At 52.2% G+C, this 26459-nt stretch overlaps 2 protein-coding genes across 3 annotated transcripts in view; one reads left to right on the forward strand and one right to left on the reverse strand.

The window, feature by feature from the left end:
* Positions 1 to 30: 30 nt before the first annotated feature.
* On the forward strand, positions 31 to 16778 carry ABCC10 (ATP binding cassette subfamily C member 10). The gene is made up of 21 exons (XM_026845153.1): positions 31 to 1029; positions 1973 to 3341; positions 4514 to 4741; positions 4942 to 5098; positions 5688 to 5827; positions 6283 to 6362; positions 6510 to 6681; positions 7639 to 7737; positions 7948 to 8137; positions 8514 to 8591; positions 8982 to 9173; positions 9598 to 9733; positions 10093 to 10288; positions 11067 to 11410; positions 11570 to 11739; positions 12044 to 12204; positions 12628 to 12881; positions 13224 to 13369; positions 13822 to 13919; positions 14119 to 14231; positions 16268 to 16778. The coding sequence occupies exons 1-21, from the start codon at positions 869 to 871 to the stop codon at positions 16401 to 16403; spliced, it is 4620 nt and encodes a 1539-aa protein (XP_026700954.1). The 5' UTR covers positions 31 to 868; the 3' UTR covers positions 16404 to 16778.
* A 74-nt stretch (positions 16779 to 16852) lies between these two features.
* Positions 16853 to 26459, reverse strand: part of DLK2 (delta like non-canonical Notch ligand 2) — a 12501-nt gene continuing 2894 nt past the window's right edge. Inside the window, exons 1-6 of one of the 2 annotated variants that reach the window (XM_026845155.1) lie at positions 25528 to 25627; positions 25342 to 25443; positions 23681 to 23744; positions 21095 to 21225; positions 20276 to 20420; positions 16853 to 19739 (exon numbers count right to left, since the gene is read on the reverse strand). In XM_026845155.1, the coding sequence (XP_026700956.1) occupies positions 18962 to 19739; positions 20276 to 20420; positions 21095 to 21225; positions 23681 to 23744; positions 25342 to 25414 (1191 nt within the window). In that variant the 5' untranslated portion in view covers positions 25415 to 25443; positions 25528 to 25627 and the 3' untranslated portion in view covers positions 16853 to 18961. Of the gene's footprint in view, positions 19740 to 20275; positions 20421 to 21094; positions 21226 to 23680; positions 23745 to 25341; positions 25444 to 25527; positions 25628 to 26459 lie in introns of those variants that run through there. The other variant, XM_026845154.1, reaches the window with a different exon arrangement.

The raw sequence follows: 26459 nt of genomic DNA on the forward strand, positions 1-26459 counted from the left end.
TGGTGGGAGTGTCCGGGGGGTCCCGCCCGCTGCAGGCCACGTGCCGGGCGCCCCGCCTGCCCCTTGGCCCGGAGAGGCCGTCTCCGGGGCTGTACCGCCGCAGGCCGGGGGGGCCGCCATGGCAGGGCCCGGTCCCCTAGCTCTGGCGCTGCAGTGCCCCGTTCCTGCCCGCCGAGGTCGGTCCCGCGCCAAGCCTCTGGCTCTCAGCTGGCCCCAGGCTGGAGATGGGGCCGGCTGGTGCAGACAGAAACGGCTGTAAAGTCGAGGCGCTCCCGGGCGTGCTTCAGGCCGTGGGGCGGCACCCAACTACCGAGTCCTGCTGGTGCCGGTGACCGGTGTAGCTTGGAGGCACCGGCTGCTTTTTTGGATGGACACCAGCGCCCTCCCCTGTGATCTGCACGGTGTATAATGTTACACGCTGTCTTAAGGAGTACCGCTGCGGGAATTGTTTTGAAGATGGAAATAAATAGATTATTAAGCAGCTCAGAGTATTTTTCGGAGTGATGAATAGGAAGGCAAATACTTCCTGCTGTTAGCTTCAAAGAGTAAACTGGCGATGTGTAAAAATCAGCCTGGAAATAAGCAAAAAAGCTTCAAATTCCCAGAGCATCGAGGTCCCAGAGTGTCTTGAGGGGACAATCAACATAATTTTAAACTGGAGCTTGATCACTTTGCAAAGTAGATGATATGATAGCAAGTGCACAATAACAGAGCCTGGACTGTGTGACCCAGGAAGTTGCTTTTGGCCCTATGTTCACTGCTTATCACAGTCCACCTTGGACTGGGGCTGTACGTTTTTCATTTTGTACCTCATGCTGGTTTTTCTTTTCTACCCTAGGAGCTCCTCACACTGAATTCCCAGCAAAGGATGGAAAACATCCTGGCTGGTTTGTGTGGGACCAGCCCAGAAGATCCACTCCCTGTGTGGGTTCATGGCAGTGTTGGCCATTGCTTTAATCAGCTGACATTAAATGTGATTCCTCATGTGATCCTTGCAGTGGTCAGTGCCTGCTTCCTTGGCACTCCAAGGTATGACAACTAACTTGTCTAGCTCTTGTTTATTATGCAGGACTGGAGGTGGGGTGGAAAGGCTGGAAATTAGATCTCCCTATAATGTGCTAAATATGTAATTAGAGAAGGACACAATATTACAGTGCTATTATATTTGTCAGCATCTGTCCTAAATCAGAGTACAGTGTACAGGTCTGGTCCCTCATTGCAGAAGAGAATCCAGAAAGAATAGAGAAGATAGCATAAAATCACAGAAAATAATTCAAAAGAATTTCAGTGAATGGGTATTGGGAAAACTGGGAGTCTTCTGGGAGCCTTCTGGGAGAGGATGTAAATCCAAGGTGTCGTGGAAGATGTATATAAGGTAATAAGGGATTCAGAGTAACCAAAAATTTTTTTTCTGTTTACCCTTTTCTGAAATTCATAAACATGGAGACGTTCACTGACATTGAAAGGCCACAAATTATAATGAAATATTTTGTTGGGCAATACATTATGGACTTTACATACACAGCATCACTGAAATCAACAGTGATAATGTTTCTAGACAAAATACCATGAAGTCAAAAGAAATCAAGGATCAGAGATGTGACACAGAGAATTTAATCATCCAGAATTTCTGTTAAAGAGCTTAAATATACTTTTTTTTGGTTAATCCTCAAGGATTGGAGTCTGATTTGACCACAGAATACAGCAGTTTGCAAACAAATTTCTGTAGAGAAATGCTATTTGTTAGCATCTGAATCTCTGGTATTGATCAGGTACTGAGCTATATTGACCTGATATGGTTCAGCAATGCTTACAGTCTGAGAAAGTTACAAATCTAGGGAGGTGAATCCATGACGTTAAGTAAGAGTGAATAGATAAAGGGGGGAAGAGGAGAGGAAGAAATGAGAGTATTCACTGAGAGGTGGTGAAATTTCAACTGTAAATTTTTTCTCTGCTCTTTCCTCCATTCCAGATCTTGTTCCAGGGTGCCTTGCAGGCCAGGCTGGGGGTGCAGAATCACCTCCTCCTTCATGCTTGCTGGCCTATTCCTTGCCGATACCATCCCAGCTACCATTTTTCAGCAGGAGCTGGGCCCTGTGTACCTGGAATTGCTGGCCAGTGGCACTGGCGCCGTGACATGGCTCACGCATGGCCTCGCTCTTCTCATGCTCTTCAGGTCCATTCACAGCTCTACCAGGGGCCCAGCAGCCCTGGCTCTCCTTGCTCTCTTACCCCTACCTTCCCTCATCATCACGCTGGTGTGGTACTACCTACATGGGACAGCTTGGTCCCCTGCCCACCCTGCTGCCTCCTCCAGGTTTGCCATTCTCTGTCTGCAGCTGGCCTCTCTGCTTGTGTATGTGATCGGCTGCCTCTTCCCCACCACTGGCAGGCAAGACTTCCTCTCCATCAATCGCTCCTGGCAGCAAGATCAGCTTGTCTCGGAGCCAGGGATCCCAGTGCCTGATCAGCAGAGAGTAGCGGAAGATGGTGAGAGCTGGATCTCACGCTTCTTTTATATTTGGATGAACCCTCTTATGAAATGTGGCTATCAGTGGAAGCTGAACCAGCCACAGGATGTCTATGTGCTTCCTCAAAAGCTCCAGGCTGCCAGCGTCTGTGATCGGTTCTACTCTTGCTGGCAGAAGAAGGCAGCTCTGCACCAAGTAGAGGAGGAGACAGTGTCTCTTACTAGCCCAATCATTGCCGGAGGCGATGGGAGTAGTGATGCCCCAGACAGCTTGCACCATGCCCAGGAGGCAGTGCAACTCTTCTCAGTCCTTCATGCAGCCTTTGGGCTTCGTTTCTACTCTCTTGGACTTCTCAAGCTGGCCGGCAACCTGCTGGGTTTCTCAGGTCCTCTGCTTCTGAACCTGCTGGTGAACTTCATGGAGTCACGGCAAGAGCCCCTGAGCCATGGGGTGCTCTATGCTCTTGGGCTCTTTGCTGGCTCCTTCCTGGGTGCTCTCTTGCGGAACCAGTTCAGCTACGAGGTGAACAAGGTGACACTAATGGTGCGGGCCGCCGTCATCTCTGCCATCTACCGCAAGGCTCTGCGTGTCAGCAGCACCAGCCTTACCCGCTTCACCGTGGGGGAAATTGTCAACTTCATGAGCACAGACACTAGTAGGTTGGTCAACTTCTGCCTCAGCTTCCACGAGGTGTGGAGCCTGCCTTTCCAGTTTGCCATTACCCTCTACCTCCTCTACCAGCAAGTGGGGGTAGCCTTTCTGGGAGGCTTGGCTCTGACACTGCTGCTTGTGCCCATCAACAAGGTCATAGCGAACCGCATCATGATGAATAACAAGGAGATGCTGAAACACAAGGACACACGGGTCAAGGTGAGGGGCAGCTGGTGATTCTCTTAAGTTTGTTGCTACATTTTCTCCCCATTTCCCCCTAAAACGTTGGCTTTTTGGCCACTTGTCATGATCCAAAGCAGATTAATTGAATCATATTTGTTGAGAAAAATGCTAGAGGGGGCACACATACACACACTTGACTCAGAAGTGTTTCAGGATGATGCAGTTTCACTACCCAAAAGATAGTGAACCTCTAATGCTTGTCTTGTCCTCTGGGCTAATTCAGGTTTCCTTGCAGGTTTCTGTGTGTAGTAGTTAAGGTTTTGCTTCCTCTAAAGATGCTTCCTTCAGAGATGCTTCCATCCTGTTGCTCCGAGCTTGGCACCCTGTGTCATCTTTTCCACATATTTGCGGTGCCATCTCTCTCCTCGCCACATGTCAGCCATTTGATTCCCACCTTTTAGCCTTATATCTCTGATGTGAGGGTTCAGCACTTCCACTCACCATTTCCATCATGCTTTGGAAGCTTAACTTATGTTTCAAAGTCAACTCTGTGTCAGAACTGTTGGGAGCTTTAAAAATACTTCTTCTCCCAACAGAAGGTGCATCTAGTTGTATGGGGTATGTTGGACTTTCTCCAACTATTGTAAGTGGTTTGCTGAGTGAAGCCTCTCTTGTTAGTTTTCCTTCATGTCACATCTCAGCTTGTTCTGCACATGCTGACCTGAGAGCAGGGATGAGAGGACAGCATGCTGCAGGGACACCTGAGCTGCTGGATCTGAGCCAGCCAGGCTCTGGGTACAGACTAGCTGTGTCATGGCAGCACTGGGCCTGAAAGTCAGGTGTTATTATCTCAAGGTCCTGTCAGGCTATAGTAGGTAAATGGCATCCAGGCTGCAACTAGTAATTCCACACATCCCTTCGCCTGTGTTGCACATCCTTCACTAGGGAAGTAGTGTAATATTTTGCCTTTTCCTGAGCTGAACACAGCAGAGGTGGCTGAGGAAGCTGGTGGAATGAGTGAGAGCAAAGTTCCCAGTAGCTGCCACTTGAGTTTATGTCTTTGTTAGCAATAAATGGTTCCTGGTATCTGTAGCCTGGCCCTTAGCAGGAGGCAACTGCAAACCTGGCCCCAGCCCAGATGCCTAGCTGGCATTTCATGCATTAGGCAGGCACTGGTTGCTCTATGTGCTTTTCCTCTTTGCTTGCAGCTAATGACAGAGTTCCTGTGTGGCATTCGTGTGATCAAGTTTTATGCCTGGGAGAAGCACCTCAGCACCAGGATAAATGCCTGCCGGGCTAAAGAGCTGCAGAAGTTACGAGCCATCAAGTACTTGGATGCTGTGTGCGTGTATCTGTGGGCAGCACTGCCTGTTGTTGTCTCCATTGCCATTTTCATCACCTATGTCCTGTTGGGTCACCAGCTCACTGCCACGAAGGTGAGTAGGTAGTGGGGAGACCTCCAACCTTGTCTCCTGCAGAGGACAATCTATAGTGGGTCCACAGTTCCCTTTGGGAAATAAACCCAGCCTGTGTCTCCTCTCAGCTCTTCAGGCTCTCACTAGTGAACTTGTTTGGAGGAGACAAGGTGCAAGGGAGGTGCTACCTCCAACTCATGGCCGTTTCCTTACCCATGCAGGTGTTCACAGCACTGGCCCTTGTTGGGATGCTTATTCTCCCCCTCAACAGCTTCCCATGGGTGTTGAATGGGACCTTGGAAGCCAAAGTTTCCCTGGATCGAATCCAGCGTTTCCTTGAACTTGTGGACCAGGACCTGGAAGCTTATTATGCCCTAGGTAATGGTGAAGGGTGCTGCTGGGTTTGAGCCCTGGGCAAGGGGCATTCAGAGCAGAGGTCTGAGGCCTAGGGGCAGTACTGGAGGGCAGCTGGCTGTCAGTCCATGATTCAAGACATTCAGTTGTCAGAGGCAGAGTAAAGGCACTTCATTTCTGTGGAAAAGGGGGGACAAGGCTATAACATTCCTCTTCACCAGCTGTAGGCCATGGCTTGTCCCTACAGAACCCTGACATTGGTGACCCTTTAGAAGAAGCTTTTTTGCCTTTTGCCAGCTCCCTGACATTCTTTTTACCTTCAACAATAATAAAACCAGGTTGTCCTTATAGTGTCTCCCTGACATCTGGCAGGTCATCATGTGTATCTGCTGGGAATTGGAGACAGGAGGGTTTTAGGAAGGGAGGTATAAGTTTAAGGGTAAGTCAGCAGGCAAATGTCTCATTCTGTGGTTGGGTCAAGGGCATCATGGCGGTGCCCTGTTTGTGGTCTCATTCATTTGGGAGCAAAGCTGATAGTATTTGTGATGCCAGATGCCTTTAATTTTCTGGCTTTCTCATAGCATTGCAATTCTGTGCTGCTTTTCTCTTGCAGATAGCCCTTCAGGTACTGCTGCTGCCATGGAGATGCAATGTGCAGCCTTCTCATGGGCACCAGTTGAGGAGGAAAGCACCAGGCAGCCCTTATCCACAGGCACTCTGCAACTGCACGTTGAGAACCTGTCAGTGAGAAAGGTGAGCAAGGATGCAGAGAAGAATGTCACTAGAGAAGCCAAATAATGGAGCAGACGTGGCATGTTTTCCTGGTCTTAGAAGCTGTGCATCAAATTCTTTTGTTTGTCAAGGACACATTACATCTCTCAGAGCTGAAGGGTGCTGGAGGAAATCCAGGCATGGCTTACAGACATGAGGTGAACCAGCTCCCTCTGCTTTCTACCACTGCTGCGGGAGAAGACTGGGCAGGGAACACAGCTTGGCTCCAGAGTTAACAGTCCTTGTAGGTTTATATCCTGCCCTATCAGGAGTCTGGCTTACCCAACAACTGCACCCAGATCTGCTGCTGAACCTGTGAGATAGTCCTAGTTTAAGACAGCAGTCAGCTTTCTTACAGGCTACACATGGCTCAAAAAATCTGTATGAGCCATCTTGTATTACTGTGTCACATTGCTCCTTTTCATTTCCCTTTGCAGGGGATGCTCCTGGGGGTTGTTGGGAAGGTCGGCTCTGGCAAAAGCTCTCTGCTTGCAGCCATCACTGGAGAGCTTATTAAGTAAGTAGTCTAAAGACTTTCCATCCCTGGTCCCTCCATACCACAGCAGGCAGGGACTATCCAGTGCTATCCGTATTTATAGACCATTTTGATATGCCAAGAGTCCTCCTTTGTTGCCCTTTCCACCCACTTCTGGTGTGCTTGCAGACAAGGAGGACGAGTGTATGTTAGTGACCTGGAGCAAGGATTTGGTCTGGCCACACAGGAGCCTTGGATACAGTTTACCACTGTCCGTGAGAACATCCTTTTTGGACGGGAATATGATGCCAGGCTGTACGAGGAGGTGGTGGAGGCCTGTGCTCTCTCTGAGGACCTGAACGTGAGTGCCTAAACTTTAAATGTGCCAGGGCCTTCTTGGCCAGTTTTTGCATCCAGCCTGAGCCTCAGTGGGAGCAGTTTTCATTTTTTCAGGCTATAGACTGCTTTTGCAATGTCGCAATCACACAGCGTTGCTCTGATTACAACCCCAAACCATGCCTGGCCCCACAGTTCTTTAAGGCATGAAGTCACTCTGGTAGCACTTTGGATCATTTCTGCTGCTGCTGAGCCAAAAGCTCTTGATCCTGGGGAAAGGAGATGTTCTTGCAGCTGATGACTGCAGGATTTTTCAGGCAGAACCTATCAGCAGCTGATGTTTTTTTGGATCAGAAGGAACTTCCCTGGGTTCTGGAAGGCCTGGGTTCTGTGGTCCTCCTGTTAATAATACACATATTCTAGGTTTGAGGCTTATGGCTGTATTAGTCAGTAAACCTGGCTGTTCTGTATGGTAGGAAGCTAGCCTTCTCCTCCAGATTATAACCTGATGCCTGATTTTCTGAAGCACCAAGCACCAGGAGCTCCTGTTTACTTTGGCAGAAGCTATGAATGCTCTGTAAAGACAAGCTATTTCAGAAGTAGTAGACTATGCCTATGCTACCAAATCAAGAGGAAACTGTTTCCAGCTATTGAAACTTCACTGGTAAACTATTTGGATGTGCCCTGGCATGATTTTGGTGCAGGCACAGCTCTTGCTCACCCAGAAAATTCCTAGGCACAATTTCAGAGTTCTCAGACCAGAAGTTGCTCTCAATGGGTAGTTCAGATGTGACCCCCCTATTCTGGTGTGTAAGAGAGTTTAGTTGCATAAATGCCAAGCTTGCCAGTTGTTTGCAGAACAAGTGTATAGACTGTTGCATTGTTTAATTTTGCTAAAGTGTCACCCTAAGGATGCCAGAGGCAGGAGAGGATCCCCAATAGTTTCCTGTCCCTTCTAAATGGATTTTCTTGGATGTTTCAGATTTTACCAGCAGGTGACCAGACAGAGGTGGGTGAAAATGGTGTGACACTCAGTGGGGGACAGAAGGCTCGAATAGCACTTGCCAGAGCCGTTTACCAGGTAAATAGCAAAGAAGTCATGCTGTAGGAGATTGTGCCCAGTGCCAAGTCAAATATAAAGAAGCGGTACAATGTGCTTGTCTTAAACTGCATCATGCTGGCCTAAAGGTGCTGGCAGCGTGCCACACAGCAGCACTTGCACTTTTCTCTACAGTACTGCCTGCTCCAGCAGGGCCACCGGCTGTACCCTTGTCTTTTGTCTCCCTCTTAGGAGAAAGAGCTTTACCTCCTTGATGATCCCCTGGCTGCTGTTGATGCAGACGTAGCCAACCATCTTATGCGGAAATGCGTTCTTGGAGTTCTCAAACACAAGACCAGGATCCTTTGCACGCACAGAACAGAGTTTTTGGAGAAGGCCGATGCCTTGTTGTTGATAGACAATGGCACAATAGTTAAGACAGGTACACTGGCTGTTTTCTCATTCCTTTGTGTGCCAGTCTTGGAATGGCTTGAGCAAAGATGGATATAAGGGAATAGGATTGACTAGTACGGAACCCAGTGATAAAGAGCTTGAGGACACTGCATGTGGGCAAAGATGGGGTGGAAGGGAATATGCAGATGCACAGATGAAACAGGACAGCCCCAGAGGTGGGGAGCTGATAAGGCAGGAGTCCATAGCAGGTTGTATGGAGCAGGGCCTTCAAGGGTGCACGTGCTGTGAAAGAAATTAGGGAATGTTATGAGAGAACAAAACTGGGCCATTTCATGCAAGAGGCAATGAGTATCTTGCATATCTTCCTCACAGACTCTGAAGCATTTGCACATCTCTTTTCGCAGGCACACCAGCTGATATCTTGCCACTTGTGGAAGCCTTCCCCAAGTTCAAGGATATGGACAAGAGGCGGAAGGATAAAGGTCTATATCTGGCAAGCTCAAGGGTGGCCAGGGCAGCACAGCTCAGCTGCCCACCCAGACAGAACCTGTACTTGATGGTTGCTGGCTTTAGAGCAGATCTTATACCACGTTGCTCTGCTGTGGCAGTGCTGATTTGTGGATAGTGTGTGCACAGAGGGAGAGGAGGCACATGTATTGTTGGGTATTGATCTGGAGCAGTATTTGGATTTGTTTTTTCACAGTGGTCCAGCTTTGGATGAAGGTCTGCCAGGATTGGTGCACCTGTCTTGAAAGAGGAGAAGGGGAAGAAAAGTCTCCCTCATAGCATAGACTTGCTTTGTTCACAGCAAGGAGTGGCTGCAGGAGGAGCATACGTCGTACTGACCTTTGATTTTGCTTCCACTCCCACAGCCCCTGTTGAAGAGGGTCAAGATGAGGCCGTAGAGACAGAGGCAGATGAATCAACACAAAATAATAATCTCATCCACAAGGAGGAAGAGAAGAAAGAAGGGGCAGTGGCTTTTCAGGTGTACAAGGCATATTGGATGTCAGTGGGCAGCTGCTTGGCGTTATCCATCCTCTTCTCACTGCTCCTGATGCAAGGTGAGGCAGTGGCCCAGCAGCATATCTCTCAGACTTTCTTCTCTCATTCCCAGGTTGTGTGGAGTCCAGGGAAGAAAAGTGGCCAGGGGTTTAATCACTCTCCCTGCAGCAGGAAGACCCCCTTTCTCTTCCTGAAACTAAAGTAGCACAGTTGGGGAGGTGGCACATGTGGGAACAGGATCTGATGTCTCACTGCTGCAGTTGCGTCTGCTGCTCTAGCTGTGCCCTGTCGCTGCTGCAGCTCAAGGCTGTTGCCTTGCTCCTGCTCTACTACTAACAGTGGAGAATGAAGGCAGGGGAAGACTAGACTGGGCAGTGAGACAGTAACAGAAGTTGTGCAGCAGTTTCCCCTCCAGCTTTTCTGCTTCATGTTTGCTGATTGGAAGGCTGAATCCCTCTTTATGCAGTCTGTCTTTCTCTGTAGCATCCAGAAATATCTCAGATTGGTGGCTGTCATACTGGATCTCCAGCATATCCCAGACAGCAAATACCTCAGTGATGGTCTGCTCAGCTTCCCCGCCTTCCCCAGAGCTGCTTCTCTTCTCCGTTGTTGGGCTTGTGTAAGTGAATCTGGTCAAGAGATGCCAAAGACAGATGAAAACACACTCCCATTTTGCCCTTAAGGGCACTTCCTGTGAAGATAAACTGACTACCCCACTGCAGGGGGTCTGTGTGGCTGCTTTGACAATGAAAGAGACTCGAAATCTCTGACCTGATGAGGTGCCTGAAGGGCTTCTGCCTGGGGCTGATGGAAGACCTCTAGCTGTGTAGTAATTGGAGTGCTTGTCCCAGCATGCCGAAACGAGTGGTTTCTCACAGTAGTATCAGCTTGAATATCCCAGGTTCTCATGACCTGCATGTGAGTTTACTGTCATGGGGACCTCGGCAGATTTGTAATCTTCCTCCTTCTGTGTTCCAGCTCCCCCATTCAAGCTCTGGACACCACCGCAGTCCCTTCCAATGGCTCACTGGATGTGAATTTCTACCTGATAGTTTACGGGAGCATTGCAGGGGCCAACTCCCTCTTCACCATTCTTCGGGCCTTCCTGTTTGCTTACGGTACTATCCGTGCCGCCACTGTCATTCACAGCCGACTGCTCCAGAGGGCTCTGAAGGTAATGGTCAGAAAGTCCAGGGCAGGCTGGGGCTCCTGCAAGTCACTCTGCCTTGATGTTCCTCTCATAGTTGGAAGCACAGGTTTGGGAGGTGGATTAGGGTTTCTGCTGGTATTAGCTGATGAGCTCCCCATAGGGTTATATTCAAAAAGGGCTGCACCACAGCCAGCAGAAGGAGCCAATGAGCTGGCATTCAGAATGTGTCCTGTGAGGCTTGTTCCATTCCATGGAGGGGTGGTTCCATGGCTGCCACCTGCATCTGTTCACTCGTTAGGTTTAGGTATATAGCCAAGGTGAGGGCCAGTTGAATCAAAGTAGCTTTTGCAGAGTCATGAGCTCAAATTCAGATGAGATTGGAAGGTGTCATTAAGCAAGATTCAGGGCTGATGCTGGCATATGCCAGTTAACTTTCTTCAGGATTTGGACTTCCTTGGGTCCTCAGGCTAGAGCTGGGGTTAGAGGATTGGAAGATAGGATTAGAGGCTAGGATTGCCTCACTGGCTATTGGTTGACCAGTATGGGATCTGAGTGACTGCTGTCTTGGTAGCTGTCTGCCATTTGCCACAGAAGGGCTCCTTCCTTTTACCATGTGAACAGCATGAGTTTTTTGGCTGAGAGTGGGTGCTGGGTTTGGAGTCTGAGACTTCTTCTCCAGCTGAGGAAAGGAAATGGGCTGTGGGTTATTTGCTCCCCTTGGTGCTGCTCTCCTGGGCATTGTTCTGTGGCTAGATCTCACTACAGCTGACAGGCTCTTACTTTCTGCTTCACTTGTTGCCAGGCCACAGTCACCTTCTTTGACACCACACCAACAGGCCGGATCCTGAACCGCTTCTCCTCAGACCTGTACTGCGTGGATGACAGCCTACCATTTATCCTCAACATCTTCCTGGCCAACATGTACGGGCTCTTGGGCATGCTGGTGATAATCACCTATGGCCTCCCTTGGATTGGTCTGGTCTTACTCCCTCTGGCTGCCCTCTACTTCTCCATCCAGCGCTATTACCGGCGCACGTCCCGGGAGCTCAAGCGCCTTTATAGCATCACCCTGTCTCCCATTTACACTCACTTCTCAGAGACCCTCTCAGGACTGAGCACCATCAGAGCCATGCGGGCAACACGAAGGTGAGTGGAAGGAAAGAGCACCCAGAGAGATGGAGCTTTGGCTTTATAGACCAGGGCCTTCCTGATGTGGGGCTGGTTATAGAGTGGCAGGAATGCCCCTGGTCTGGGGCAGCAGGAACGGAGGTTGAGTGGTGGAAATCTCTGTTGTGCACCTGCCAGGTTTGAGTTGGAGAATCAGCTGCGCCTGGAGCAGAACCAGCGCTGCCTCTTTGCCAGCAATACAGCGATGCAGTGGCTGGATATCCGCTTGCAGATGATTGGGGTCGCTGTGGTTACTGCTATTGCAGGAATTGCCATCATCCAGCACCAGAAGCAACTGGGAAATCCAGGTAGGCTGCCAGGGCTTGCTCTATGCCCATCCCTAGGCTGTGGCCCAGGCTTTCCTCCTCTTCTAGCCCAGAGCTGCACATCTTCCTACACTGGGGCAAGATCCAGAGCTTCTGCCTCTTGTCCCTCTGCAAGTCACCCACAGTGTAGTGCTTCAGCTCCTGTCCCTCTTCCTGTGTGTCCCCATCCTCATGTGGGATCCCAGACTCCAGAGTGCTGTCTTCTCCCTTGTTTCTTTGTCCTGCTACCAAGATCCTGCCTCCTTCTCTGCCAGTAAAATTCTTTCTTATGCTTTTGTCCTCACAGGACTTGTGGGCCTGGCACTCTCATATGCCCTGTCTGTCACAAACCTGCTCTCAGGCCTCATTTCCAGCTTCACTCTGACAGAGACCATGATGGTGAGTGTGGAGCGGACAGAGGAATACACCACAGACATCCCCACGGAGCCCCAGGATAAACTGGTCCAGGTAGAAGCTCAAATAATGTTCTCAGGGACTGGCCCATCTTCTGGCTCTGTGCCCTGAACTTGCCTCCTGGGGAGATCACAGGGTTCTGGTGAATGGGTAGAAGGCCCTCACCCACAGAATCCACTTTGTTTGTTCATCCTTTACCAGTACAGCCCCTGGGGGAGGATGAATCTCTGGCAGGAGTTGGTGAAGGTTGGAATGACAGGAAGGGGTAGGAGAGCAGAACAGGTGCTAGGTCCAAGCTGTGAGACAAAACCAAGCCTAGGAGGGGTCCTCCAGAGTTGGAGCTGGGCTGTGCATTGGATCTGCTCAGGAGCCAAGCAATCATCCAAAGAGATGGATGGGCTTGGCCTGTGGGGCAGTGAGGCTGAAGATGACAGCGGGTCGTGGTCATACCTTGTCTCACCTGCGTGTCCTTCTTAGGTTGCTGCTGACTGGCCAAGCCAGGGGCTTGTGGAGTTCCAGCACGTTGTCCTGGCCTACAGAGCGGGCTTGCCTAATGCACTTGATGGTGTGAGCTTCACTGTTTATCCTGGAGAGAAGGTGGGGATTGTGGGTCGCACAGGATCTGGAAAATCCACCCTTTTCTTGGCCCTTTTCCGCATGCTTGAGCTGAAATCAGGCCGGATTCTCCTGGATGGTGTTGACAGCCAGCTGGTGGGCTTGGAGGACCTGAGGTATGGAGGGCTGAGCAGAGTGGTGGGTAGCTGGCAGGGCCTGGAGGCTGAGAGCTCTCACTGGTTGGATGCCAAAGGGAAGAGTGCGGAGCAAAGGACTTACTGTTGTAGCACCCTATTGTCTGATTGTGGAAGCTTCTTATGAGTTGTGCTGTTGTTCCTGAACAGCTGTGCTAAGGAAACCAGGCTGAATATGTGACCCATGTCTCTGTGCCTCTAAGATATGCAGCAAGCCAATACACCCCACCCCAGAAAAAAAAAAAAAAAAAAAAAAAAAAAAAAAAAGCAGTTGCTTTTCTGCAGAACCCACCCCATGAGTCCTCAGCTTTTGTCTGCTTGCAGATCTAGGCTGGCCATCATCCCCCAGGATCCGTTTTTGTTCAGTGGCTCAATTCGAGAGAACCTGGACCCCCAGGGAAAACGTACAGATGCTGAGCTCCTCGAGGTGCTAGAGCAGTGCCACCTGCGGGATGCTGTTACTCAGATGGGTGAGTCTGAACCCAGTGAGAAGCAGCTGGTGAGCCCTGGTACTGGGGGAGGGAAGAAGGTCCCACTCAGGGAGCTGAGGAAAAGGGGCCAGATGGATGCAGTAGGGAATTGGTTCAGTGAGGCCATACTAGGGACCAGGGTGGGAACAGGTCAGTGAGACCCATTGGCATCCTTTTGGATTTAGTGGCAAGGGACTGGCAGGTGATGGATTGGGTAGCAGGATATTGCTGATGAGACCAGCCCCAGTGGGTGTTCGAGCAGATCCCGAGAGAGATAAGCCAGCCCCTAGTTCTAGGGGAATGTGTGCTGGATGTGGCTTGCATCCAGGCGTAAAGACTCTGGTTCCCAAGGCCTGAGATTTTGAGTGCTACTGGGAAAACCCCAGACTGCGGGAGCTGCCTGGGGCTGGTACAGAGCCTGGTGGGGTGACTGCTGAGTTTGACCCCTGCAGGTGGATTGGACAGCGAGCTGGGAGAGAGGGGAAAGAGTCTGTCCCTGGGCCAGAGACAGCTGGTGTGTCTGGCAAGAGCCCTCCTGACGCAGGCTAAGGTGAGTGCCCTGCCTCCATTGGACCAAGAGGGAGGACGGGCTGCTGACGGCTGTGTTGGGACAGCAGGACAGAGTGCTCCGGAGTTGGGGGTGTGATGGGAACAGATGGCTTGTGCCACCTTCTTGGGCTGTCTCCAGGCAGGGATTGGGATCTTCCTTGTGGTGCTGGGGAGCTCCCTTCATTCTCTGTCCCTGGCAGGTGCTGTGCATCGATGAGGCCACAGCCAGCGTGGATCAGAAGACAGACCAGCTGCTGCAGCAGACTATCCGCCAGCGCTTCGCTGACAAAACTGTTTTGACAATTGCTCACAGGTATGGAGAAAGCCGTGCTCTGTGCCTCATTTCATCCCACCGCTCACGCTCACAAGGGAGCAGTGGCTGTACCTGCCATGCCTGGGCCTTGAGCTGAGCAGGGAGGTCTAGTGATGAGGCTTTTCAAGTGCAAAAGGCAGGACCTTGCCTATTTGCCTTTTCTGCTTTATTAATCCCTGGGTGCTGGGAACAACTGGATGTGAAAACATTGTACCCAGAAACTGGGAGAGAGCAAAGGGCTAAACGCTGCATCATATGGCAGATGGCTCTTCCTGGCCACCGCTTAGTGGGACCGGGGGAGTGAACTGGACCTTGTGGTTCTGCCAAGTTAGGGCAAGAGCAATGGAGAACTATCCTACAGAAAGGAGCAGTGTGGTGATGGGGGAGGAGCGGGTGCCGCTGGCTCAGTAGAGGGCACTGCAGGACAGCCGGAGGCCGAGGGCTGCAACCAACTCCTGACCAGGGGAGGCAGAACGCTGGGTAGCTCCGTTTTCCAAAAACTTGAGTTTTGGTCCCAGCCTGCACCCAATGCCAGCAAGCTAGACCGGCCAGGCAGGACTGGGCAACAGTGCTTGCTTTAGAGTTGAGAGGTTTAGTGTAGGAGTACGGGCAGTAGATGGTTACGGGCAGAGGGAGGAGGGAAAAACATGAATGCTGTGGATACTGAGGACAGGTTAGCATTGGGCAGTGCTCCCACTCTTGCTAAGTGGAGGATAATTTGGAGGAGGGTTAGGCACTTGCATGGAGGATGTTTTCAAAGCACAAAGGTTACCACAAAAATAATAATCAAACTAGCAGGTGGCAGGGGCTGGTGTCCTGCTGCACAGAAGTGGGAGTGGCAGATGACAGACAGGGTGGGCTGGGCCTGGCAAGTTAATCAAATGAGTCTTGTTCAATACATCAGATAGGAGGGAGCCAGGACGGGTGTGAAGGGAGTGTGGTTCCTACACTGGGCATATTATGTATAAATAGAGTAGAAAGGTGAGGGCACTGTGGGCTGTGTGTTTTGCATAGGGCCCTCGAGGCCACCTCTGATGGATGAGTAATTGGAGAGGAGAACCAGCAGAGGAGGGAGTGGCAAAACACAAGGCAACAAGACTGGGCAACAAGATGGCCCCAACCCTTCTTCCACTGGGATGAAGGGAGGTGGGGGAGAACAGTAAGGAGGGAGAGGTGGTGATGGTGTTGTTTTGTACCCATGGTTCTTCCATGTCATTGAGCTTCAGGTGAACCATTAATTGGATGGGTGAAATCTAGGATGGAAAGTGACTCAGTACTTGTCCCTTGCCCTTCCAGGTCACTTCGAGTGCAGCAGCCTGGCACTCTTGGGGATGAATGTGTAACCAGAGTCCTGAACTCCATAACACTTTTTACCTGTTCAAATCCTTTGCAGTGTCTTCCCTGGACTTGCAGCTTTGTAGGGCTGTAGTTTTGCACTGAACAGTACATGGCTGTGCAAAGGCATTCCTGCTGTCCTGTCTTCCCTCCCCAGGGCCAGAGGTTGCTGCCCTGCTAGCAGTCTGGGCAGAACTCGGGGCATACATGTGCTGTGGTTGGCAGTCTGGCAACTACAAATTTCCTGGTGGTGGCAGCATAAGCAATAATGCCAGACTTCTGGGGATGGCAGCTGGGGCACAAGTCCATTTCTGCTGCCCCCAGGAGGTGGCAGTTGAGGAAATGTAGAGGCAAACAGAAGCAACTCAGTAATACTTCTGTGGGAACAGAGACATCTTGTGCAAGCCCAGATCAGGCGTGCCCCGAGATCTCCCTCCAAAGAGCTTCCTTCTGCGCTCCTGGTGCCCTGCCATGCGCAGCAACTGGAAGTCATCACTGCACTCTCCTGAGAGGTGGTGCATTTCACAGTGTGCAGAGGCTCTCTGAGGAGCTAGACTGCAGTGTGCCCAAGGGTACAAGGAGATGCTCCACAGATCCTTATGTTGGGTGTGTCTTGAGGCACCCCTTGACAGCAGGGGAAGCAGTATCCAGGGTTTCTTCTCAGATCCACCAACACGTGTCCTGGCGTTTGCTGTCCACAGGCTGAACACCATCTTGGACTCAGACCGCGTGCTGGTGATGCAAGCTGGGAGAGTGGCAGAGCTGGATTCACCCACCTGTCTAAGCCAGAAAGATGGCTCCTTGTTCCAGCGCCTCCTGCACAGTGGGCAGCAGTGACCTCCTTCCTGGGCTGAGCCCAGGCAGCCCTCCTGGCTCTGTGCCTGATTTTCCTCTCGCCTCAGACACCAGCCCTGTCCCTGCAGGACCAGGATCTGCTGCGGTGAGGGAAGGGTTTATTCCCACCTGCAGTCAGCAATTGTGGGTCCTCAGGGATGGGAGCATGGAACTGCAGCCTTTCCTTTAGTAGGGAAGATGGGACCTGGTATTTAGGGCCATGCAAGCCTGGCTGGTGGGATACTTCTCCCCTCCAAGGCTCCCCTTTGAGATTACAGAGGAATTTTCTGCCCACTGAAAAATCAGTGACTCCTAGTCTGAGACTTAGTCTCACATGTGTAATTTAAAATAAAGTGGAAACATCCTTGTGAAGTTCCATTTTTCAGGTCCCTGTCCCCTTTTTCCCCTAGAGAGAGAGTTCCTTGTGAGATACCAGAGTGGTACTCTCTCTGCACAAAGACAACCCTACCCGCTCCCTACTGCTTTCAGAGGGCAGACCTTTCCAATCCCTGAAAGCTGCACTCAAGCACCTTGCTGCTTTTCCTCCAGTTTATAGTAGAGAAGGCCTTCCCCTGAAGGGCCAGAATGGGATTACATTAAAGGCCTCTAAGGCTAGTTCTTTCAAGACCACTTTTCCAAGGGAAATTCCCTATCCCTCCTGCCCTGCTCCCAGCTGCACAAACCCATGGCAGCTTTCAGTTTTAGGATCAGATTGCTCTTCCTGTTGGCATCCTTGGACTCAAGTGTTGGGTTTTCCCCTTCTCCCCAACACTCTAAGGCAAGGCCAAGCAGGCACACACCTTTGCTATGCTGTCCTGCGGCAGGTCTCGTTCTTCCTTCTGTGGGAGCCATCTCCACCCCTGCAGCCAGTGTATGGGGCAGGACAACTGTGCCACTCTCTGGGTTTGCATTTTTGAGGGAAGTGATGGAGATACTCATCCAGAACAAGGAGCTGAGCAACCTGATCTAACTGGACCTGCTGAGAGCAGGAGGTTGGTGTCCAGAGGTCCCTTGCAACCTGAATTATTTTACAATTCTCTGATACACTGTTTCTGGGCTTGTGTTTGTTTTATTTGATAAAGGTACATCATCCATCCATGTATTAGAAAAATAATCTTTCTGGTGAAGCCCCAGTCCCCTCTCCCAGGTCTCCCTCCTGTCTGAGTGCTCACTCTGTCTGCAACCCTTCAGGCCAATAGTAGGGTTTGGGTTGTGGGGTTTTTTACCCCTCTGCTTAGCTCTCCATGCCCAGGAGGAGGCACAGAAAATCCTGGCCTGGGTAGAGAGATGCTGATTGTTGCACAGCGGACCAGCACAGGCAGGAGCAGACCTAGCACAAAGGCCGGGTGGCCTGGCCACCTGCTGCCTCTTAGCCATGTTTTAGCAATGGTGGAGAAAGCAGTATCATATCTGCTTCCTGTGGTCGTGCCAGGCTTGACAGCCTGTCCTCACATCCACTGTGGGGACCTTAACCTTTGTTGTATCAAGAAACACTACAATGGCTGATTTGAGGTTAGCGCCAGCTGCCTGCCTTGGAGTGACTGGAAGAGGAAAGGAGAATCTGGATCTTGTATTGCTCCTGAACCAGCCACAGCACATCTCCAGTCTCATCTGTCTCCAGTTTCACCTGCGAGAGCATATGAGAAGGACGAGCTCAGGCCCAGAGGACCCCAGAGGGGCGCAGGCCATGCTCCTCCTCGTCAGCAAATGGGCTGTGGGACTTCCTCAGCAAATGGTGAGGCAGAAGTGCACACTGGAGAGGGGAAGGAGCTTGGTCATTTGTGGCCAGACCAGAAAGGACAGCTCAGTAAGTAGGGGGAGAAGATCATCAGGAGGAAAGTACAGAATGTGTTTGTAACCCCAGTCTGACAACAAGAAGAGGGGGCATCACCAGGGCAGAAGGGCACAAGGAGACTCCAAATGATCTCCAGAGTGTCTTTGAACTGGCTCACAGAACCACAAAGCCAGGGAACAAATGTGTTTGCTCTCTCTCTAGGGACATGGCATGTGAAACAACAGCCTCCAGAAACAGTCGGGTGCCGCCCCATCCAGTACAGGGGCAGGGAGGCCTGCGCAGCCACGACTGTCTCGAGAGCCCCAGAAGAAACATCCCAAAACCAGCAGAAATGAGGACAAAGCCCCTTCCAGTAGTCACAGAGAGGAGTTACAAAGGGCCTGGCAGAATTTGGGCTTGCAAGAGGGCTGTGCCCTCCTCTGGCACTACCCATCCCATTTCTGAGAGCTCACGTTGGGCGATACCAGCACTGCGTGGCATGGGCTGCCACAGGTGGCACGTTGCCACTTCCCCAGGGGCTGCCCCAACACAGCCCGGCTTTCAGATGCCCATGGGTGCCGGCTGTGCCGGCTGGACGGGAGGCAGCACAGACCCAGGCAGGGCCATCACACCCAGGCTTGACACCCAGGGGTTTTGTTGATGCATTCACTGCCCTGGGAGCCCTTCCCCGCTGCCCAGCTTGTGCTGGGGTGGCTCCCCAGGCTGCAGTTCGGGGGGGTTTGCCAGCACGATGACCTGCCAGGGCCCAGCTCAGAGTCCTCGCAGGTCACAGCTCCGTTGTCTTCCTGGGCTCGATCAGGATGGTGTTGAGCATGCCCACCTGACACTCCTGGTCTTGGAGCTTCCTTGCAGCCTGAGAAGGGCTTTGGCACCAGTTTGACCTCTGACGGCCTCTCTGCCAGTTCCTCAGCATTAGCAGGACGGTGATGAGGACCAGCACTGCCGTCAGCACCCCGAACACCAGCACTGTCACTAGCTGGGCTTCGCTCAGCCCCGAGTCCCTTTGGGTCACCACCTCCTTCACAGAGATTTTCAACAACCCTCCCCCCGGCTCCTTCTCACTGTGGTTGGCCATGCGCCGCCCTGTGACCGCAGTCCTGACAGGCTCTGGCTGCGTTACCCCTGGCATCTCGCTGGTGGTGCTTTTCACACCCCCACCGTTCTCATGGTTCAGAAGGTGGTAGGGGGGAGCCCAGGTGGGCTCAGGGATGGAGATCTCACAGGTTTTGCCAGTGAAACGGTCGGGACACAAACAGTCATAGTCATTGATGCGGTCATAACACTTTGCCCCATTTTTGCATGGCTGGCTGGCGCAGTCGTTGATGTTGATGGTGCAGAAACGCCCTTCGAAGCCTACCTGGCACTGGCAGGAGAAGCGGTTGATCCCGTCATGGCAGGTGGCACCGTTGGCACAGGGACGCATCAGGCAGTCGTCCACGTTGTTCTCACAGAGAGCCCCCACGAAGCCAGCGAGGCACCGGCAGGTGAAGTTGCTGGCAAAGCCGTTTTCATCTTGACACTGTCCCCCATTCTTGCACGGAGACCTGCGTGGAAAGAGCAAGGACAGGTCATAGCCCTGGAGAGCAAGTAGCTTCCCCTGCCCCACGGGGGTAAACACAGCTGCTCCCGTAGCCAGTGAGTTCGGCACCAGCTCTCTGCATGGGGGCAGCTACCTCCAGAAGACCAGGCAGGAGTTTCTGCCTCCCCGAGTGAGAGGCTGTGGGACCTCCTCAAAGGCTGTGGCTGTGCATGGGCCCACCACCCACCAGGGAGGGTCTCTGACCAAATGATCTGAAGAGGAAATGTGCCCTACTGATGATCCCCCAGAGGCATGACGGGTGTCAGCTCATCACACCTACAGCAGTGAGGGACGGGAATCTGTTCAAATCACAACATAGACCTTGCCCCGGTGGGACTGTGCGGTGCACAAAGCTAAACCAAAGCCAAAGATGGTTTTGGCTTAGCTCCATTAGCGCATGGAAATCCACAGATAACGAGCCAAGCTGGGCCACTGCTTGGCAGTGCATGACCGAAAGCTAATGCTGTCTGTAATCTTGCTGCCCTCGCTGCCATGTCTCACCCTGCCTTCTCACATGGCCCCGTCTTCATCTCACAGTCCCTCCCGTGGAAGCCTTCTGGACATAGACAGGAATATTCCCCATCTCGATCATAGATGCACTGACCCCCGTTCTGGCATGGGGATTGGTGTTTGCAGATGTGTATGTCTGAAGGGAAAGAAAAAGGTGGGAATTAGTGAGAAAAGAGGGACATTGTGGCCAATTCAGTTTGAACACAGCCCATCAAACCCAGTGGGCATGCAGAAATGATCAGAGCATCTCCCTCCTCCCTTCCAACGGGCACCTGCAGCAATAGAAGTGCAGCATCTATGTAGTGCCTCCCAGCTACAGCCTTCAAAATGCACAGGCTTAGGGGTGCAGAGGAAGCAAATTGTCCTGCAAATCTGTGTGAAGGTTCTGTGCATGCCGTCTGGCTGGCCAGTACAGACCTTGTGGCACAGAGGAGCCTCTGAGGTCTGAGGAGAGGAGTCCAGCACCCACCTGCCAAAGGCAGGAAGCCCTGGGGGAAGCAGGAGGTGCTGCCCAGAGCCCAGCTGCGGCATGGGAAAGGCAGTGAGCTTATCTGCTCCATTTCCTGAGGCTGGCCAGTGTGGTGGCAGCTCTTGCCATGCAGACAGGGAGCAGGTGCTGGCAGCCTGACTTACTTTGCAGGAAGGGGACAGTCCCAGGCATGGCAGCCAGGCAACATCCCATCTCCTGGACAGCCCAAGTAGCATCACCCAGCTGGCTTCTGGCTATGCTGGCTCACCCGCCCATACAGGTGTGCTAGGCTTCTGGCCTTAGCACCGGAGGCTGGGATGTCCAGCCCACGACTCACTCACCTTTGTCGCAGAACTTGCCGGCCCAGCCAGCGTGACAGATGCACTGCCAAGGCTGGTGGCATGTCCCATGGAGACACCCCGGCATACGCACACACTCCTCGCAGTACTCGCCCTCCCAGCCTGGATCACACCTGCAGGAGGACAGTACATGGCAGCATGATAAAAACCAAGCAGGGGCTGCAGAAAAGCTGGCTGCCTGCCATGCAGGGTTCCCACAGATACAGCAGCACTGGGAAACTCTCCCAAAGCCCCCCATTAACCTGCTGGCACCTCCTCCAGAGGAGGTCAGTATTGACCTCATCTTTCCAAGGAAGCAAGCAGACAGAGTGGGAGCAGACTCACCCTCTGCAGCCAGGGAGAGTGAGGGAGCAGAAACAGAGCTCGGCAGCTTCAGTTTTAATGCCCACATCCCACTGCTCTCCTCCAGCCAACCGCTCTATATACACCACTGCATTAGCTCAGCAACTCCTGCACCTCCCTCACCACACAGCCAGTCTGACAGGCAGAGAAAAGACCCATTCCTAACCCTGAACTCCCCGAGGGAAAGGGACAAGAGGTCCCTGAGGCCTGCATGTCTCATTGCATCCCTTTGCATTATAATGTCATTTTTCATCTGAAGCGCACCATAATCCAGCTGCAAAACCTTGCTTGCCACGGCTGGTGTATGGAATAGACTTATCAGCCAGCTCACAAGGGCAGCACGATGGGAAAACCTGCAGCACACAACAAGCCTTCTGGCCCCAGGAGTGGGGCAGTGGTGATGGCTAAGTAAAGCCAAGCTGTGTTGCTCCAGTGGCCTCCCTCGGACCCGACAGCTCCAAGGGGGAAGGCAAGTGACAACAGTACAAGAGCTGAGTGGAGGTGGCATCAGCTGCAACAAAAGCTGTACTCAAAACAGCACGAAATTAAACCTAACAAAACCAATATGGTCTCTAGAGTAAGCAAGGGGGTTCATTTTCATGGCTGGTGTTCATTTCAGTGCAGTATGTGGTGACTGCAGCTTTGCCAGGCTGGTTCGAGGAGACACTTTCACACCTGGACTGGCTATTGTCACTGTAGGTTTTTCCATGATGAAAATGGTTAAAAAATATATATGTTAATTAGAGGCTTTTTGATGAGAATGGAGGCAATACCATGTGCCCAATAGAGTTTGGGGAAATGCATTCGTACTGGGACAGCCATGAGCTTACAGAGGGCTGTGAGCACCCCTACCCCCCAGTACCCACAGGGGCAGGGAGCAGGCACCATCAACTCTTCCCCTTCTCTAAAAGGGATATGGACAACCTAAAAATTGCCAGGGAGGAAGCCAGGTAAGCGGCTGAGTCTCCCTGAGTTTGAGGTGATTTCAATGGGGTACTGCCAAGCTGCTGAAGGGTTCAGCAAATACTCTGGAGGGCTGAAATCTGGAGCAGCAACTCATGTGTGCCTCCACTGGAAAGACCTGTAGCTGGACCACCTGCCACATGGAGAAGTGCGGTGTCTTTGGCCAGGACTTTGCAGCACCTAGCTCCCCCAGATGCAGCTGCCAAAAAGGCTCAGGGAGGAGAAAGCACTTTGCAACTGCAACCAGGGGCCCAGCAAGACCAGAGCTGGATGCTCCCTGGTGCTCCCTGGTGCGGTTATAGTCACCATCAGGCCATGTCTGCTCCATCAGGTGAGAACAAGTGGCCCAGGCATGGTGTGACACTGGGTGCTGTGCTGCAGAATGGAGCTAAGCATGTCCTGGCGAGGAGAATGGGGTGGCAGTGGGCAGTCAGTCTGTCCCCTTGCAGAAAGTGTCAGTCTGAAGCAGCCTGCTCCTCCTGAGGCTGCCCTGCAGGATGGGGTCTCCTGGTGGCCCTACAGTGGGGCAAGAGGCAGTGTCTGGGGCTATGGCAGCCCAGGGCAGCCACGTGGTTTCTTCCTAGGCTGAAGTGCAGGGTCAGGCTCTGAGCTTTGTCCCTGCAGGATCTGGGGATCACCTGGAGGTGGGATGCCAGGGATCATGCGTGCACATCTGCTGCGGTAGCCCTCAGCTTGCTGGTGAGCCCTTTATGAAAACACCTGCAGATCCCCACCACAGCCCAGGCTTCTGAGAGGGGACCCCTGATGCCCTCAGACATTTATGTGCACGCTGGCAGCTCTTTTCTTCCATGCCCCCAGGGAGAGCATCCCCATCTCAACCAGTGAGGAGGCCAAGCAAGCTGGCTGACCCCCAAGCCTGCTCTGCTGCCTGAAGACCTTCCCCATCATATCGGAACATGAAGGCTGCTACCAATCACCCAGGCATGGCTGGGCTGTCCTAACTCTCATCTAGACAAAAAGGGCTCAGCAGAACAACATCAGTCAGTGTGTGGCAGGGGGGACCCTGGAAGCACTGGAGTAAAGTCTGGAGGGGACCAGCAAGAGGTTGAGGGATCAAAATCTCCCACTCCAGAGGGTGTCAGGTAAAAGGAGAGCAGAATTGTTGATTCCAGGTGTGGGTGAGTGAAGGAGGAGGTGCTTCAACTCAGGGCAAGTGTGTAGGCACCAGGGACACAGTACCAAGGGAGGGAGAGCAGTTATGGTCAGGGGCAGCAGGAGCAGAGAGCCAAGAACAAGCCATACCTGCACTTCCCATCCTGGTCACAGCAGCCGTGGGCGAGATTACAGCGCTCGCTGCAGTCATCACCTACAACGCAGGAGATGGGTGGAGTTGGATTAAGAAGAGACCATAGATGACTCCCTGCTGGCTCACAGCCTTTTTTATTTTCCTAAGCACTCGGCCTGCCCTTCCACAGAACTGTAAGGTGGGGACTTCCCTTTCAATGGCTGGATGCCACATGAGAGATGAGGATTTCTCAGTCACGCAAGCAGTGATAACACTGCCTTTGAGAAACGGGACCCTGCTTCAAAACTACCTGGTCTCTGATCATCTCCCCACTCCCCCTCTGCTGCCTCCCTTAGACTTTGGGCCCTTCTGGGCAAGAGCTGGGGTTGCCTGTGCATTAAGGAAACCTGTGTAATAGGTCCTAATCCACCTGGGACCTTGGTCCCATGGTTGTGCAGCAAGTATGATGGGAAAGCTCAGGGCCAGGTACTGCAAGGAGCACAAAGGGATCAAGGATGGAAATGGAAAGAATGGCTCCTCTCTATCTCCCAGGATGTCCCTTTTCCCAGGAACAACTATTGGCATGGAGCAGCCTGGTCAGGGCTCCTGCCCTCTGCCAGAACCCAGCTGCCAGCATTCTCCCTCCGGCGCGGGGGGGCAGGACTGGGCATCACATGGGGCCAGGTATCCAGTTCTGTTTATTTATTTAAAGGCCACAGAAGCTGTAACTGAGCCATGGCCTCACCATGCCACTTCTCATCCTCTGCTAGGCACTGGCCTGCTTTCTCCAGCCAAGTGTCCCCTTTCATCTCCACCTTTCCCTCTGTCCCATCACTTGCTGGCATCTTAGTCCCAGGGTAACTGGTTTGCTCCAGTTCCATAGGCAGTAGAGCTAGAGCAAATGTCAGGAGGCAGGGGGTTTCTCCAGGAGCCCAGTGTGATCCCAGGCCAGGTCCAGATGAATGCCCTTACCTGACTGAGCCCCTCCACCCTGGACTGGGGCAGGTTAAAACCCCCAAGCCAAGAAGTGCACGCTCAGGCTTTCCCCAAGCTGTGTGATGTTCTGCCTAGGAAGTGAGCATGGGAAGAAATCCCCCATGCATGTATTTTTGCTTCAGTGAGGTGGCAGGTCCCACTGGTCAGGATAAAAGCCTCCCAAAACAAGCCACTGTGGAGCTGGAGCAGCATCCTGGGACTGCTCAGCTCAAGCCTGGGTATCATTGCCTTTCCTATTTGTAATCAACTCTCCTGGCAGATGGCTTTGGGAATTCAATGCTTATCCAGAGCAGAGGGAGAGCAAACTAATCTCTGGGAAGGGATTTTGTCTCATGGGATCCAGGATTCACTGTTCAGCTTTGGGATCTTCCTTCCCCCTCGCCCTGTCTCTCTGAACAGGCTCCTTGATTCAGGCTCCCATTCACCCTGAGAGAGACAGAGCAGTGGGACCTCTCACTGCTGGTCTGCTCAGGCACTGCCACTCCCGTGGGCCCCAGAGCAAGAACCTCTACAGTTGCCACCAGTCACCCCCCAGGTGCTGGAGGACCGAGCAGCATTTTCTGGTCTTCCAGCTCAGGCCAACTCTATTTTGCATGGAAAACTCAGGAGACTTCAGCAACACCAAGGACAGGTTTGGAAAGATGGATATAAAAGAGAAGGACCTGTGCCTACAGACACTCACCTTGGGCAAGCTGGTGATGGGCCAAGAGGATCCAAATCAAGGACATGAGCTGGAGACAGAAGCTCCTGAGCATGGTCAGCGTGGCCCCACCGAGATGAACACCTCCAGAGAGGAAAAGAGCAAGTTCAGAAAAATCCCCTGGCTCACACCGCTGCTTCACTTCACGCATCCCTTCCTCTCTGCTACCTGGGAGTTTTGAGTTGAAACATCCAGTTTTGTACAGACTTGTCACCGCACTCCTCTCTGTCCTTCCAGACTCCTTCCTCTAAGGCAACATTGGAGCACTAAGAATCAAAAAGCCTTTTAAAATGTGTGTAAAGGAGAACTGAGCATTTACACTCAATCCTGAGCATGTAGTAGCTTAGGCTGTTACACCGCATCTTGGAGCACCTGCCCCGGCTAGCTGCTGCCAAAAGAGCAGAAAGCTGCCAGAAATACCAGCCCAGCTATGGGGACCTTCATCTTCCCTCCCTAGGTACGGGGGGGGCTTCCGCTTCATGTTAAGCAAGTTTCCTCCTGCGTATGTTTGAATGAATAGATGGGCTGACGCTTTACGCAGCACCCAGGCTGTTTTTCAAGCCCTTCAGGAGGGCAGGGAGTTGAGTAGATCTAGCAGACGAGCAGTGGTAAACAGCAGCCCTATTTAATTTTCCAAGCAAGGGAGTGAAGCGATAGGCACCAGACCTGGGCTGCAGCCCCAGGTAGCAAAAGCAAACACACAGCCCTCGCTAGGTGTGGTCCTTTTCCTCGGCTGTCCTGCAGAGAGCCCTATCAGCCCAGGGTTCCTGCACCCATCTATTTTGCGACCGCCTTCTGCCCTCTTGAAGTAACATTAAATACTTTCCAAAAACACTTCATTCCCTCCCAGCCTTCTGGGGTTGTTAAGGGCAGGAAATTCGAGGGTGATATCATAAATATATTACTATAATGAGATGGGAGGGGTTAAACAGTTCTGCTAGAAGAGTGGTGAAGGTATGGAGCAGGCTCCATCCAGCTGCGTGGGTGTGATGGACAGGGGCCATTCCACTTTCAGCTTGACTCTCTAGCTCGGGAAGGTTGTGCTGGGTCAACAGTTGCATGAAAGACGTACAGATGGGGACAGAAGTCCTCCCACCCAC

Source organism: Athene cunicularia (genome assembly GCF_003259725.1).
Source record: "Athene cunicularia isolate RWA chromosome 3 unlocalized genomic scaffold, athCun1 chr3_part1, whole genome shotgun sequence".
NCBI lineage: Eukaryota > Metazoa > Chordata > Aves > Strigiformes > Strigidae > Athene > Athene cunicularia.

Bases quoted from the DNA above. Each gene is read 5' to 3' on its own strand.
- ABCC10 (XM_026845153.1), top strand. From the start codon at position 869: ATGGAAAACATCCTGGCTGGTTTGTGTGGGACCAGCCCAGAAGATCCA. The intron at 4,742-4,941 runs GTGAGTAGGTAG...TTACCCATGCAG, and splicing joins ACCAGCTCACTGCCACGAAG to GTGTTCACAGCACTGGCCCT. The intron at 11,411-11,569 runs GTGAGTGGAAGG...TGCACCTGCCAG, and splicing joins GCCATGCGGGCAACACGAAG to GTTTGAGTTGGAGAATCAGC.